Genomic DNA, 13,822 nt, shown 5'->3' on the forward strand with positions numbered 1-13,822 from the left:
CCATTTCAAAACACCCTCTTCTGCTCTCTCAACCACACTCTTTTTATTACCACACATCTCTCTTACCCTTACATTACTTACTCGATCAAACCACCTCACACCACACATTGTCCTCAAACATCTCATTTCCAGCACATCCGCCCTCCTGCGCACAACTCTATCCATAGCCCACGCCTCGCAACCATACAACATTGTTGGAACCACTATTCCTTCAAACATACCCATTTTTGCTTTCCGAGATAATGTTCTCGACTTCCACACATTCTTCAAGGCTCCCAGAATTTTCGCCCCTTCCCCCACCCTATGATTCACTTCCGCTTCCATGGTTCCATCCGCTGCCAAATCCACTCCTAGATATCTACAACACTTCACTTCCTCCAGTTTTTCTCCATTCAAACTTACCTCCCAATTTATTTGACTCTCAACCCTACTGTACCTAATAACCTTACTCTTATTCACATGTACTCTCAACTTTCTTCTTTCACACACTTTACCAAACTCAGTCACTAGCTTCTGCAGTTTCTCACATGAATCAGCCACCAGCGCTGTATCATCAGCGAACAACAACTGACTCACTTCCCAAGCTCTCTCATCCACAACAGACTGCATACTTGCCCCTCTCTCCAAAACGCTTGCATTCACCTCCCTAACAACCCCATCCATAAACAAATTAAACAACCATGGAGACATCACACACCCCTGCCGCAAACCTACATTCACTGAGAACCAATCACTTTCCTCTCTTCCTACACGTACACATGCCTTACATCCTCGATAAAAACTTTTCACTGCTTCTAACAACTTGCCTCCCACACCATATATTCTTAATACCTTCCACAGAGCATCTCTGTCAACTCTATCATATGCCTTCTCCAGATCCATAAATGCTACATACAAATCCATTTGCTTTTCTAAGTATTTCTCACATACATTCTTCAAAGCAAACACCTGATCCACACATCCTCTACCACTTCTGAAACCACACTGCTCTTCCCCAATCTGATGATCTGTACATGCCTTCACCCTCTCAATCAATACCCTCCCATACTCAACAAACTTATACCTCTGTAATTTGAGCACTCACTCTTATCCCCTTTGCCTTTGTACAGTGGCACTATGCAAGCATTCCGCCAATCCTCAGGCACCTCACCATGAATCATACATACATTAAATAACCTTACCAACCAGTCAACAATACAGTCACCCCCTTTTTTTAATAAATTCCACTGCAATACCATCCAAACCCGCTACCTTGCCGGCTTTCATCTTCCGCAAAGCTTTTACTACCTCTTCTCTGTTTATCAAATCATTTTCCCTAACCCTCTCACTTTGCACACCACCTCGACCAAAACACCCTATATCTGCCACTCTATCATCAAACACATTCAGCAAACCTTCAAAATACTCACTCCATCTCCTTCTCACATCACCACTACTTGTTATCACCTCCCCATTAGCCCCCTTCACTGAAGTTCCCATTTGTTCCCTTGTCTTACGCACTTTATTTACCTCCCTCCAAAACATCTTTTTATTCTCCCTAAAATTCATTGATACTCTCTCACTCCAACTCTCATTTGCCCTCTTTTTCACCTCTTGCACCTTTCTCTTGACCTCCTGCCTCTTTCTTTTATACATCTCCCACTCATTTGCATTATTTCCCTGCAAAAATCGTCCAAATGCCTCTCTCTTCTCTTTCACTAATAATCTTACTTCTTCATCCCACCACTCACTACCCTTTCTAATCTGCCCACCTCCCACTCTTCTCATGCCACAAGCATCTTTTGCGCAAGCCATCACTGCTTCCCTAAATACATCCCATTTCTCCCCCACTCCCCTTACGTCCTTTGTTCTCACCTTTTTCCATTCTGTATTCAGTCTCTCCTGGTACTTCCTCACACAAGTCTCCTTCTCAACCTCACTTACTCTCACCACTCTCTTCACCCCATCATTCTCTCTTCTTTTCTGAAAACCCCCACAAATCTTCACCTTCGCCTCCACAAGATAATGATCAGACATCTCTCCAGTTGCACCTCTCAGCACATTAACATCCAAAAGTCTCTCTTTCGCGCGCCTATCATTTAACACGTAATCCAATAACGCTCTCTGGCCATCTCTCCTACTTACATACGTATACTTATGTATACTCTCTTTTTAAACCAGGTATTCCCAATCACCAGTCCTTTTTCAGCACATAAATCTACAAGCTCTGAACAACACTGAACACCCCATGTACACCAATTATTCCCTCAACTGCCACATTACTCACCTTTGCATTCAAATCACCCATCACTATAACCGAGTCTCGTGCATCAAAACCACTAACACACTCATTCACCTGCTCCCAAAACACTTGCCTCTCATGATCTTTCTTCTCATGCCCAGGTGCATATGCACCAATAATCACCCATCTCTCTCCATCAACTTTCAGTTTTACCCATATCAATCTAGAGTTTACTTACACTCTATCACATACTCCCACCACTCCTGTTTCAGGAGTAGTGCTACTCCTTCCCTTGCTCTTGTCCTCTCACTAACCCCTGACTTTACTCCCAAGACATTCCCAAACCACTCTTCCCCTTTACCCTTGAGCTTCGTTTCACTCAGAGCCAAAACTTCCAGGTTCCTTTCCTCAAACATACTACATATCTCTCCTTTTTTCTCATCTTGGTTACATCCACACACATTTAGACACGACAATCTGAGCCTTCGAGGAGGATGAGCACTCCCCGCGTGACTCCTTCTTCTGTTTCCCCTTTTAGAAACAGAAGATGTGGTGGCTTCTAATTATAGAGGCAAAGGATTGTATCAAATAAAGTCTCAATGACGTCAACAATACACTTTATTTACAAGACTACGAAAGTTTCCACAATATTTACAACTTTATTTACAAGAATATACATTCCTCGAACGGGAAGTTAAGTTACTTCATCATTTATATATTATAAAGAATTCATAACATCTATATCTGAATTACACGATTAAAACATTTTGTTTTTTGTCTACATTAATGTTATTCAAACTTAACATAAAAAAATCGGATGTTACAAGACTGGAATGGTAAGTAAGGAATGCCCTCAGTAAAAAATAAACTAAATACATCCAGGAATAGGAGAGGAATGTCTCATCTTCAAAATCCTTAGCATACAAAAACAACAGAGATAATTGTCATCGCGTGAGACGCTCTTTGCCATCGTGAGCTTCGGGTGAAGACATGATACTTCGGGTCTATTTGAGAGTCTGTGGGAACGTACGAGTCAGGTGTTGATGGGGAGGGTAGGTGAGCATCTCTGCCTGTGTACTACTTTTTTTTTTTTTCTAATATTCTAAAATGTTTAGTAATCCATATACAAAAAAAGACCAAAAATGGAAATTCTATTGTTTTACTTTTTTTTTAGTATTTTTTTCCCTACCTGGAAATCGGAATATGGTAGACTTTAGTTTGAAACAAGTATAAAACTTTTTTGTTCTTAATGATTACAATTCTTATGTTACGAAAAATGTTTGGCATACAGACACGGGAGGGAATCGTTCATGTTTTCACATAAATCTAGTTCAATTTTATATATCCAAGTATAAGAATTATATCAGGAATGTTATTTTTTTTCATATATTTTAAGGTATAATAATCTTAAGCCGATTAAGAATCAAATCCATAAAATTTCAAATAGTTGTCTAAGACACTATGGACAGATAGAACGATAGAGGTGTTATCATGTTTGACCTAAAGGTCACAATGGCGTTTAGCATCCCTGAAGAAGACAGGGCAGGTGTGCGGTTATTGTCTGAATATTGAACGACCAGTACTTTTTTTTTTTATTATTTTCCTAACGACAGTTTTAAAATGCTTTTAGTAAAACTATCTCTTTCTCTCGGTTAGGCTATTAACCATCTGACTCTACTACGGTGGGGGAGAAACTATCCCAGTTAAACGGCTATTGCTTTCACATTTGTCTCTCTGAGGAACAGTCTGCCTCGTTCATCCGACAGCCTCCACACCCTAATGACCACAAAGAAACCTTCAGCGCACCACGACTGAATCTTGCCTGGCAATCTCGGCAAACCTATGTATTATTCTTCATTAAAAAAAAAAAAAAAAAAAAGACCCAACCAACGTCTTAAAGCTTAAATATATATCCAAAACTCCCGTAAAAGCAATCACTTTTTTATCTCTATCTCTCTCTCTCTCTTACTTTACACATCTAGAAGGTTGACAAACATTCGACATACTATATACGTCCCTCAATGGTCGGTAACACAGAATCTATAAAATTAAGACTTAAAGCTCTCTATCTCTTGGTGACGGTCGGTCAGTCAACACCCCACATGGCAGTATCTGGCCACTGTGCAGGAGGGGATATAAGAGGGTGTGTAGGGTGTGTGTGTATGTGTGAGAGGATAAGGTCACATTCGGTCATGAACCGTGCGATGTCGTGAATTCTTCTAAAAGGGATCAGGGATGCAGGGAGGTATAGGGATCTTTCCGAAGCTTTAGGGGTTTTCCTAGCACCCCTTAGCGGAGGTGATCAGCACCACGCTGGTTCAGGTACAAACGAACAATGTTTTACAAGGTTTTGTTTGGAGTGGGGGTGGTTTGAGGGGATGTAATGCTGTCGGGAAAGAGAGGAATAGGGAGGTGAAGATGGCTGAAGCCATGACGGGAGGGTTTTTTTTTTTTCATTATTATTATTTGTAGGGTTAGGCTATAGCTGGTGTCGGGGGGAGTGTACACAGTGCTTAGCTGCAAGAACTGGCCAGATCGCCAGTACTGTATGGAGAAGCAGTCGGATGTACACAGACAGTCCGTACAGAGGTTTATGCCGTAAAAACAAAACTTTCTGGCTAGTATTTTGTACTATACATATGTAAAAAGCCCCTACTGGGCATAATTCAAACAAACGCGGAAATAAGTACAGTGAGAGAAATCACAGTTCTTTTGATTCTACATACATCCTGGAGACTGCGTATCCTACATAATTATATCGAGCAAAAAGGCTTCAGCACTGAGGCCCCGTAGTCCAATGGTCCCTAACCGTGAACTCGGGTGGGGCATCCAACCGTGCACACTAGGCGAGGTACAAGGTTGCCTTGGGTGGGTGGTGGTGTGGGGTGGTGTTGGTAAGGGGGAGAAGGGGGGAATATAAAACGCCCATCGGAAGTAAATAACTGAAACATCAGTGTTCATATACCATGATCAATTAGTCTTTCTGAGATAGTTACAGAATGTTGTATAGTTGAGCCCCTCTGAAGAAAAAAAGTAATGACCATTTAATTAATTCCACGTTGTTTCTTGAAGGGTGTGTGTACGTGTGTGTGTGTGTTAGGTGTGCAGTGCTGGGTGCCCCCTCCGAGGCTATCTTGGGCTGTCAGCTCAGCAATGGAAGATCTCGTAAGTTAAAACACTGTTTCCATCACAAAGAAGTTGGAAGACTACTACATGCACTGTTATCTATTTGTGCTTACAAATAGTATCACTTCTTGAATTTACATTTTTTTTTATATATATATATTTTTTCAAGCGTAAAAAGATTCAAATAACCCCCATCTTTGTGTAAAGTTGAGACAAATATAAGAATCTTGCCAAATATCGAAGCTAATGTAATCAGCATTAGTTATAAAATCCAATCATGACGAATGACTTGGGAGCAACATGATTCTCCTGAAATGAAAATACATTCTATGGTAAGTCACAAGGCATATGGAAGACAGCGGTTCAGTGTATAGTGTCGGCAAATATTGTCTACATGGAGCACTCCGTCACGTTCTGGTGATTGGTCGGGTATGATCATAGATTTAGTTCCTTTTTCTTCTTCTTCTTCTTCATCTTTTCTTTCTTAGTGACCATTGTGCACAATTCCCTTAGGCTGGATAATCATATTTTTTGTCTTAAAAAGTTTTACTTTTCCATACTATCACACACTATCACTAGTGATAACACAGAGTTACTGTTCATACATCGAGGCGATAGTTGGTATTTAGCGGTTTTTTAAAAACATTTTTTTTTTTTTTTAGTCGACACAAACTGTACAGAGGGGGGGTCAAACATCTCATGTTTGTTCCGTCTGACCATCTCGGTCCGCACCGGAGACGGTGCTAGGACAAAATTGGGACCTGCGAAGTAATAAAAAAAAAGCTCTAACAGACCGTCTCACAGAACAGATCATCGACGGCCAATACTCGGCCCGTGCACGAAGCTGGGTCTCCACCACTTCATTGGGGGGCGGCTTCATCATAAGCCAATCTTTTATTTCTCACTCTGGAGGAAGCAGGTGTCGGCTCGGCAGGCGCGGCGCCCTTGGCACTATCTTCTCTACGTCTTGGCAACCCTTTCAAGTCGAGGGAGGGTCAAGTAGAGGGACACCTGCCTCGCTATCTTCACACCAACTGTGAGAAGAGGATACAGATATTTGTGTATACACTTGGTGGGGGAGGGGCGGCGACCACCACCGCCACAGAACCCCCCCTTGCTCTCTCATTAGTGCCTCTTCATGTGGAGGGAGAGGTGGTCTGAGCGGGAGAAGGACCGCTGGCACAGCTGACACTTGAAGGGTTTCTGGCCTGTGTGTTTACGGTAGTGGCGCGTCAACTCGTCCGACCTCGCGAATCTCCACATACATCCGTCCCACGTGCACTGGTATGGCTTTTCACCTGAAAACGCGAGAAAATAAATAGAATAAGTAAAATATCTGGGATTGTATGCATGCAGGCTAAAACGGTGTCCAAGTTACAGTAATATATGAACGCACACACAACATATATATATATATATATATATATATATATATATATATATATATATATACACACACACACACACACTATTCAAAACTGTGAAGCAGAGAGTAGTTCAGTCAGAAAGTTCAAATAACACAATAATTTATTCTGGACATACAACAATACTGTTGCATTTAAAAAATTTCGCAGTTGGGACTCCAGTTCCAGTAAAAAATAGAAGACATATGATTTCAGGCACAACTGCTTACTTGAATACAAAGGGACATAAAGGAATGCAAACAGCAATAGGTCAGAAATTTCTTTCGAGACTGTATGCGAAATTGGAAGAGATCAGAAACAGACTAGTGAGGAAAATCAGACAGATGACTTATGAAAAATACTCGTAAACTAATGTTTAACTGTGGATGAGGAAGCTATGCGACGAACTGTTGAAGGTGGAATTGTATTTCACTTTCAACAGAAATGGTCGTCGATGATGTTGTTTCAGGAAATGTTGACAAGAGTGGAAAGTTTGGAATTAAAACCCGAGGTATAGATCAATGAGTCTAGAATATATAGATCATAGGATATATAATGAAGGCCCAGATACAGAACCTGATATATAAGGTTGGTTAACATATTTACATCACCCTGTTCTGTCCACAAGAGCACCCGAGATTTAGATGGCTCAAAACACAGAACCCAACATATTCAATTGGTCTCTGGCAGGGGTGTGTTATGTCAACATGGTTGTTCGATCCGAACCTTAGTGAGCTCGACCCTGGGCGACCCGTGAATGCGTCACGGTCAGGAACGGTAACCGCTACAACACGGAGGACCATATACAACCAAGGCTATGTATAGTTAATTACTCCAAAGCCCTGAAAATACAGGAGTCCTACCAGAGGAGACGTTAGAGTGAACTTGCCTGTGTGTGTGCGCTTGTGGGCCTTGAGGTGAGAACTCTTGGTGTACACCTTCTCGCATCCCTCGAAGTCACACTTGTGAACCTTCCGCCGCCTGAGAGCGTCGGTGTAGTCAGCAGGAGGTGGAGGAGGCCGGCCGGGGGGCCGCGCCCCCGCCGGTGGAGACGGAGGAGACGAAGACGAAGATGACGAGGAGGAGATGAGTGAATGCGAAGACGGCGAGAGGAGTGAGGCGGCGGCAGCGACGGCGGCTGAAGGGGAGATGGAGACGGAGACACCGGAGGAGGCCAGGTGGGCAGCCGGCGGGCAGGACACAGGGGGTGGCGACGGGCTCTCGCTCAATGACCGCTTCCCACACAGCGCTCTGAAACACGAACACCAACGGTGACTACACTATGTATCACAAGGGAGAGAGAAATGAATACACTCACTTGGAACTAAGCTCGATATAACCCGCGGATATACTAAACACACCTTGACTGTAACCGAACAACAGTTTAAGGTGAATAATTGCAGTGTCAGCCACCGTACACTGGTATTAACGACGAGGACACACACACTAAAATGCCTCCCAGGAAGCAATCTCGCGGTTTTAGCAATGAGTATGTACATCAGAGGCCAGAACCTATATTTTCTCGGGCGCTAACACCCACCCTCTCCAGCACGTCACGTTCAAGCAGCTTAGAAATGAGATATGAGGAGTTTCAACAGGAGAAATGAGGGTCCGTTCATGTATACCAATGAGGTCATAATGAAAACACAGGCATCACTCCCTTATTACTCCAGTTTAGTGATGGATTACGGGCCATTGAGGAGGGCATTCGTCTTGAATCAGTACAGAAAAGGGCAGCTATTGATTGGCATTGCCGGATCTCAAACGGGATGCGGGATGGATCACTTGCAGACGCTGTCTTGAAATCTCCTCCGAAATGCGTTCCCTATCCATACCAACAAGAGATAACTACACATTATAAGTAGAGGGTCCAAACTCACCCTCGCATAGACATAAAAGCAAAAATCTAAAGCAGGAACTTCTACTATTGATGGAACAGTCTCCCCTCCACCCTCCTTTGAGACCCGAAATTCAGAGGCACTCTCCTCCTGCCTCTCTAACCCAACTTCCAACAAAAGTCCCTAATATAGAACTGAGGCCCTTCCTTTCCCTTCACACCATCACCCTGCCTTACTTAACCCACCCATCATTTATCGGAAGGTCTCCTACAAATTACAGTGTATGGGTTTCCAAAAGAGGGAGGGCATTAAAAAAAAAAAAAATGGGGGGGGGGGGGGGATGACCTTGCCCTAGAGGTGCCTCTGACGTTTATAGTATGCGCATCCATTTTCAAGGTAAAGTGTGGCCAAAGTCATCACCTCTCTGGCTCCTTCTGTGGTAGTAAGGCCTTCTCACGGAACTCTCTTATCTTTTCCTTCACTTATGAATACATGTGACACCCTATCAACTTGACAGTCTATATCTGACTATATCTAAAGTTCCCTTAGAAAGAGCGCATGTCAGCCAATCACTCTTTCACCTTGTAGACCATCTGCTCTTGATTTATTGATTCATAACTTCTAGTCTAAAATGTACACTACTAAGATATCATGCGTGAAATGATTTACGGGTTGATCTTCATGTACACACACTCTCTCTTATATGTCTTTACATTTGCCATAATTCTATGATGACTAACCTTTTCCTCCACCAGGATCTACCTGAACCTCATCTCGCTCCTCCCTCTCTAACCATACAATTTTCCTTCTCTATACTCACTAAATCTCCCTTTGTTTACCTCGGTAATTTGCGCTCAAGTATACCTTGTTCAATCTCCAATACCGACTCGTTCTTTTCTCTGACAATATCCTGCTCAAACCGCATACCTTGATGTACCTCTACCCTTTAATAAATCTTAAAGTCCACTTTAACTATTCGCCTTTGCGAGATGCACCTTTACGTCTATCCCCTAAGCTTGTCCCTACAGCCCCCTCATGATGGGGGTCGTTAGGAGAACGGGTAAGGTAGCAGCATTACTCACAGTGAAGCCTCCCGGATCTTGCGTATGGAGAGGAGGGTGGTGGAGCCGGTCCTGAGGGCCGCATCCAGACTGACACCGAAGGGCTCGGAACTGGGCGGCGAGTCATTCTCTGTGGGGGGAAGAGGAACAAGGACATTGGTTACCGTTCGATTAGCTTGACATTCAAAGGAAACCTCGAATACAAGAGTTAGGTAGTCTCTAGCTATACAGTTTTAATGCTACAAAGATTTTGTGGGGAAACTACTCTAGTCTTCTTGATGTAGTACACAGTATGTACGGTATGTATAGGATTTAGGGGAACTTTGACTAAAACACATGAATCAGATATTCATTAGCGTTTTATAGTATGCAGTAGGTTGTTGACAGCAGCCGCACAGGCCGGTACTACCATCCTGACTGAGGAGCGTTAAAGTGGTACCCGGAACCATCTTACACCCTCTGTGTTAAGACTGCTGGTCTTAAGTGTTTCATGAGAACAGGGGTTCCGGGCTAGTTCTACCATTTTCTCCTCACAAGCACCATACACTTACTCAAACCTCACACTCATATTCTTCGCATAAGTTCTCTTGCCATTTCCCGTCTGCACAATCTTTTTTTTTTTTTTTTAGATGTAATCATGATAGAATCAAACAAATCTATGGCCTCTAGTTCCCCGCAAACACGGGTTGCTAAAATTCACCGGGTTCCCGCCTAACTCAGCTGCCGATCAGACGGAGGGCTCTGGCAGTAATAGTAATACCGGCCCCTCAAACGACCTTTCCCTCTCCGTTAGACCTTCCTCTTTTTCTATTCACAATACCAGCATTCGTGGTCTCTCTAGTAACCTATCCTCAGTTGAACCTGTCTGGTATCTTTCCTAATATCTTACTTCTCTCAAAGAGACCCAGTTGCCTAATGATGTTCTCACTATTCTCTTTTTCGAAGTCCGAAAAATGTTCCTCTCTCTAGACACAATTAAGGTTTATGGCCCTGATGGACTCCATCCCCATGTACTGAACGTGTGTGCCTCTGAACTTACAACTGTGCTTGCTCGTCTGTTCCGTTTCTGTTTGAAAACAACTTTCCGTTTTCCTTGGAATTTTGTGGTTTAATTCCTCCAAGATTGATTCTCTGCCCATCTCTCTGTCGAAAATTCCTCAATTTTCCTCTCTCCTTCTGTAGTTCTACTTCTCGACTCAATAAATATACTTGGTATTACTGTAATATCCACACTCTATCTTTGACACCCCACATTGCGGAAATAGCTAAGTCTGCCTCTATGAAACTGGGTGTCCGTTCAAGTGTCGAACTTTTTCTTTCGAACAGTTGCATCGTTCATACAAAGGATTGATCCGTACTTGTAAGGAGTACTGCTCTCACATTTGGGGTAATTCTAGCCCTGCATCTTTACTTCAACTTACTTACTTACTTGCCCTACGCCGCAACACTGGTTCACTTTCCCTCTTCTATACGTATTACTTTGGTTTTTGCTCCCGATACCTGGCTGCTTGTTTGCCCAGCCACAAGCTAGACCGCTTGGGAGATACTGCGTCATATGATTACTGCTTGACCGTTGGCAACTCGAGGGTGGGTCGTTTTGATAACTATTTCTTTTCCTTACACCTCGAGGGTTTGGAACTCTTTACCCTCTCTTGTCTTTCCCAATAAGTATGACTTAGCACACATTTTAAAAGATAGGTTTTTTTTTTTTCACTTCCCCAAATTCTTAAAAGCTTTCCCCTTTCTTTAATTTTTCCCTTTCATTTACTTTATTTTTGAACTGAGGTCCGGCCTTGATGTGGGCTTGTGTTCGTAAATGAAGCTTCCAACGTAAAATAAAAGTATGATAGAAAAAATAGATGCAGCAAGTCTTTATATTATAAATAAGATTAAAACATAAGAATCATATATTCTCTAGCTTCGATATACATTCTCTATACTATATATAAGATTAAAACACATAAATGAAGTACACTTTAGCTTTCTTTATGTGCCCTGTCTATAGATGACGTGCAATCTACAGAGAATGCTAGATACTTCAGGAAAGGCCAGTTGTGGAACATTACATATTTTTTTTTTTTTTTTATCAGAAAACGCATACCAGGAATTAAACATATTCTAAGTTCATAACTTTGCCAAATGCAGTCATCAGCATGAAGGTGTGTGTGGTCGTTCATAAATAATTTGAAAAAAATAAAGTAAAGCTCAACTTTCGCCAAATTTGTCTCACAAAACGAGTTCATATAATCATTACCATAATGAATACTAATTTTGACAAACAAGTTCACAGGATCATTAATGAGAATGATAATACAGGCATAATCCTTCAGTCTGAACGGCTTATCCAAAAAAAAAAAAAAAGTATTTCGAAAAACCAACCGCAGCGACCAATAAAAATAAATTAATAAATAATAATGATAGTGATAATTAATCGTCTATAAATGCATCAAAGCTCGACTGCAAGTTGACGCTCGATCACACGTAACGAGTCACTGAGGTCATAGAACGGATTAAACGTTCTTGAAGCAAAACCCGGATTCCCAGCGACGGTCTGTGAACGTCCCAGACAATGGGCACATTATTAGTACCTGGAGGCACAGCAGAGCCTGTCTGTGATCCACATCGCAGGGGTAACTACCCAAACAGGTACTCCTCCATCGCCATGACACACACACACACACACACACACTTCCAAACCCGCCCGTCCGCCTCCGCCCATCTGATCTCACAACACGAGCCAAGTGTTTGGAGGGAGGAGCAAGAGGCGTAAAATATTCTTCACGTGATCTGTTTAGCTTCTGTCAACTCTGAGGTTTCTAATTATTGCTCCCAAGTTAGCCTCGTTACCAGGTCACACAACGACGTTCATTATATATATATATATATATATATATATATATATATATATATATATATATATATATATATATATATATATATATTCCTATGAGTCCACGGGAAAATAAAACGGTAACTTCCTAGGTGCACTTTCGTGTAATAATCATATCATTAGGGGAGATACAAGAAAGAAATATAAGTTAGTTGATACACAACGAAGAGACGTACCTAGGACGCCATTTGGTAAACAAGTGATATATATATATATATATATATATATATATATATATATATATATATATATATATATATATATATATATATGAATTTTCATTGACACGACGCGATCTGGGAGTAGCTGCACGTACAAATTACCGTAATTGACACACAAAGGGTAATTTTAACTTTCATTCCACCGGCGCTAAAGGAACTGCTTCATTGCTTCGTATAATAATGATAACAATACACGTCCTCGACTCCAGCTGTTTTATGAATCCGCTGCAAACTTGGCCGCAGCCCCGCAGGTGACTTTAATAACATGACGAACCAGTTCGCTGATGTTGCCGTAATAGTGTAATACCATTCTGAAGCATTGTTCCCGCCGGTGCTACACTTAAAATACGTTAAGTGTTGCAATGTTAGTGTCACAAGAGCTGCTGTGTCACTAGCTTCTTTTTTTCCCTAAAATAAGTGCTACAATATTGGCTGTTTGGATTTAATTATGTGGATTTATTTATTTTGTCTAAGCGCTAGAACCTAATGGTTCTTCAGCGCTTTTCTGATCATAAACAAAATCGTATCAGAAAACTTTATAAACCATTTACGTAGAAATATATATTTGGTTTCCATTAAGAGAATAAAAACTTAGTTATATAGAATCTATATAATATTATATATCATGACTTCCCTTGTAAAATGTGGCGTGATGTTAGCATCAACATACATTCAAAATTTCTCAAACACTTGCATACCTTCCGCTGTCATTACGTGATTCATATGTGACACTGAGACTCCTATAATATTAGTTTGGGATTCTTTAAGTACACGTTCCATATCGCCACTGCAGGTGTCATATTCATACTGGGGCAGGTCTCTCTTCTCCATTAAGTGACGATGGGTCAACGCAGTCGACAAAGAACTGTCTCAAATTTACAACTCCTGTAGAAGGAGGAACACTGCCTACGTCAACATCTTTCTTAATCCCCTGTAATGTTTGTTTGTTTTTCTTTTTTTTTAAGCGTCCAAGACCCCTCTAGATTGCGATAATCGAATATACTCATTCAATCGTCTCATAAAATCATTATGGTGTATATTTCTCGTATACAGACTACCAGA

At 41.7% G+C, this 13,822-nt stretch overlaps 1 protein-coding gene across 2 annotated transcripts in view; it reads right to left on the bottom strand.

Annotated features, from left to right (window-relative positions):
* Positions 1-5,866: 5,866 nt before the first annotated feature.
* The window catches only part of LOC139750820 (uncharacterized), a 524,911-nt gene continuing 516,955 nt past the window's right edge, over positions 5,867-13,822 (bottom strand). For both annotated transcript variants that reach the window (XM_071665587.1, XM_071665588.1), the window contains exons 4-6: positions 9,671-9,779; positions 7,640-8,001; positions 5,867-6,645 (exon numbers count right to left, since the gene is read on the bottom strand). In XM_071665587.1, the coding sequence (XP_071521688.1) occupies positions 6,473-6,645; positions 7,640-8,001; positions 9,671-9,779 (644 nt within the window). In that variant the 3' untranslated portion in view covers positions 5,867-6,472. The remainder of the gene's footprint in view (positions 6,646-7,639; positions 8,002-9,670; positions 9,780-13,822) is intronic.

This window comes from Panulirus ornatus, chromosome 10 (assembly GCF_036320965.1).
Source record: "Panulirus ornatus isolate Po-2019 chromosome 10, ASM3632096v1, whole genome shotgun sequence".
In the NCBI taxonomy this organism is placed as follows: Eukaryota; Metazoa; Arthropoda; class Malacostraca; order Decapoda; family Palinuridae; genus Panulirus; species Panulirus ornatus.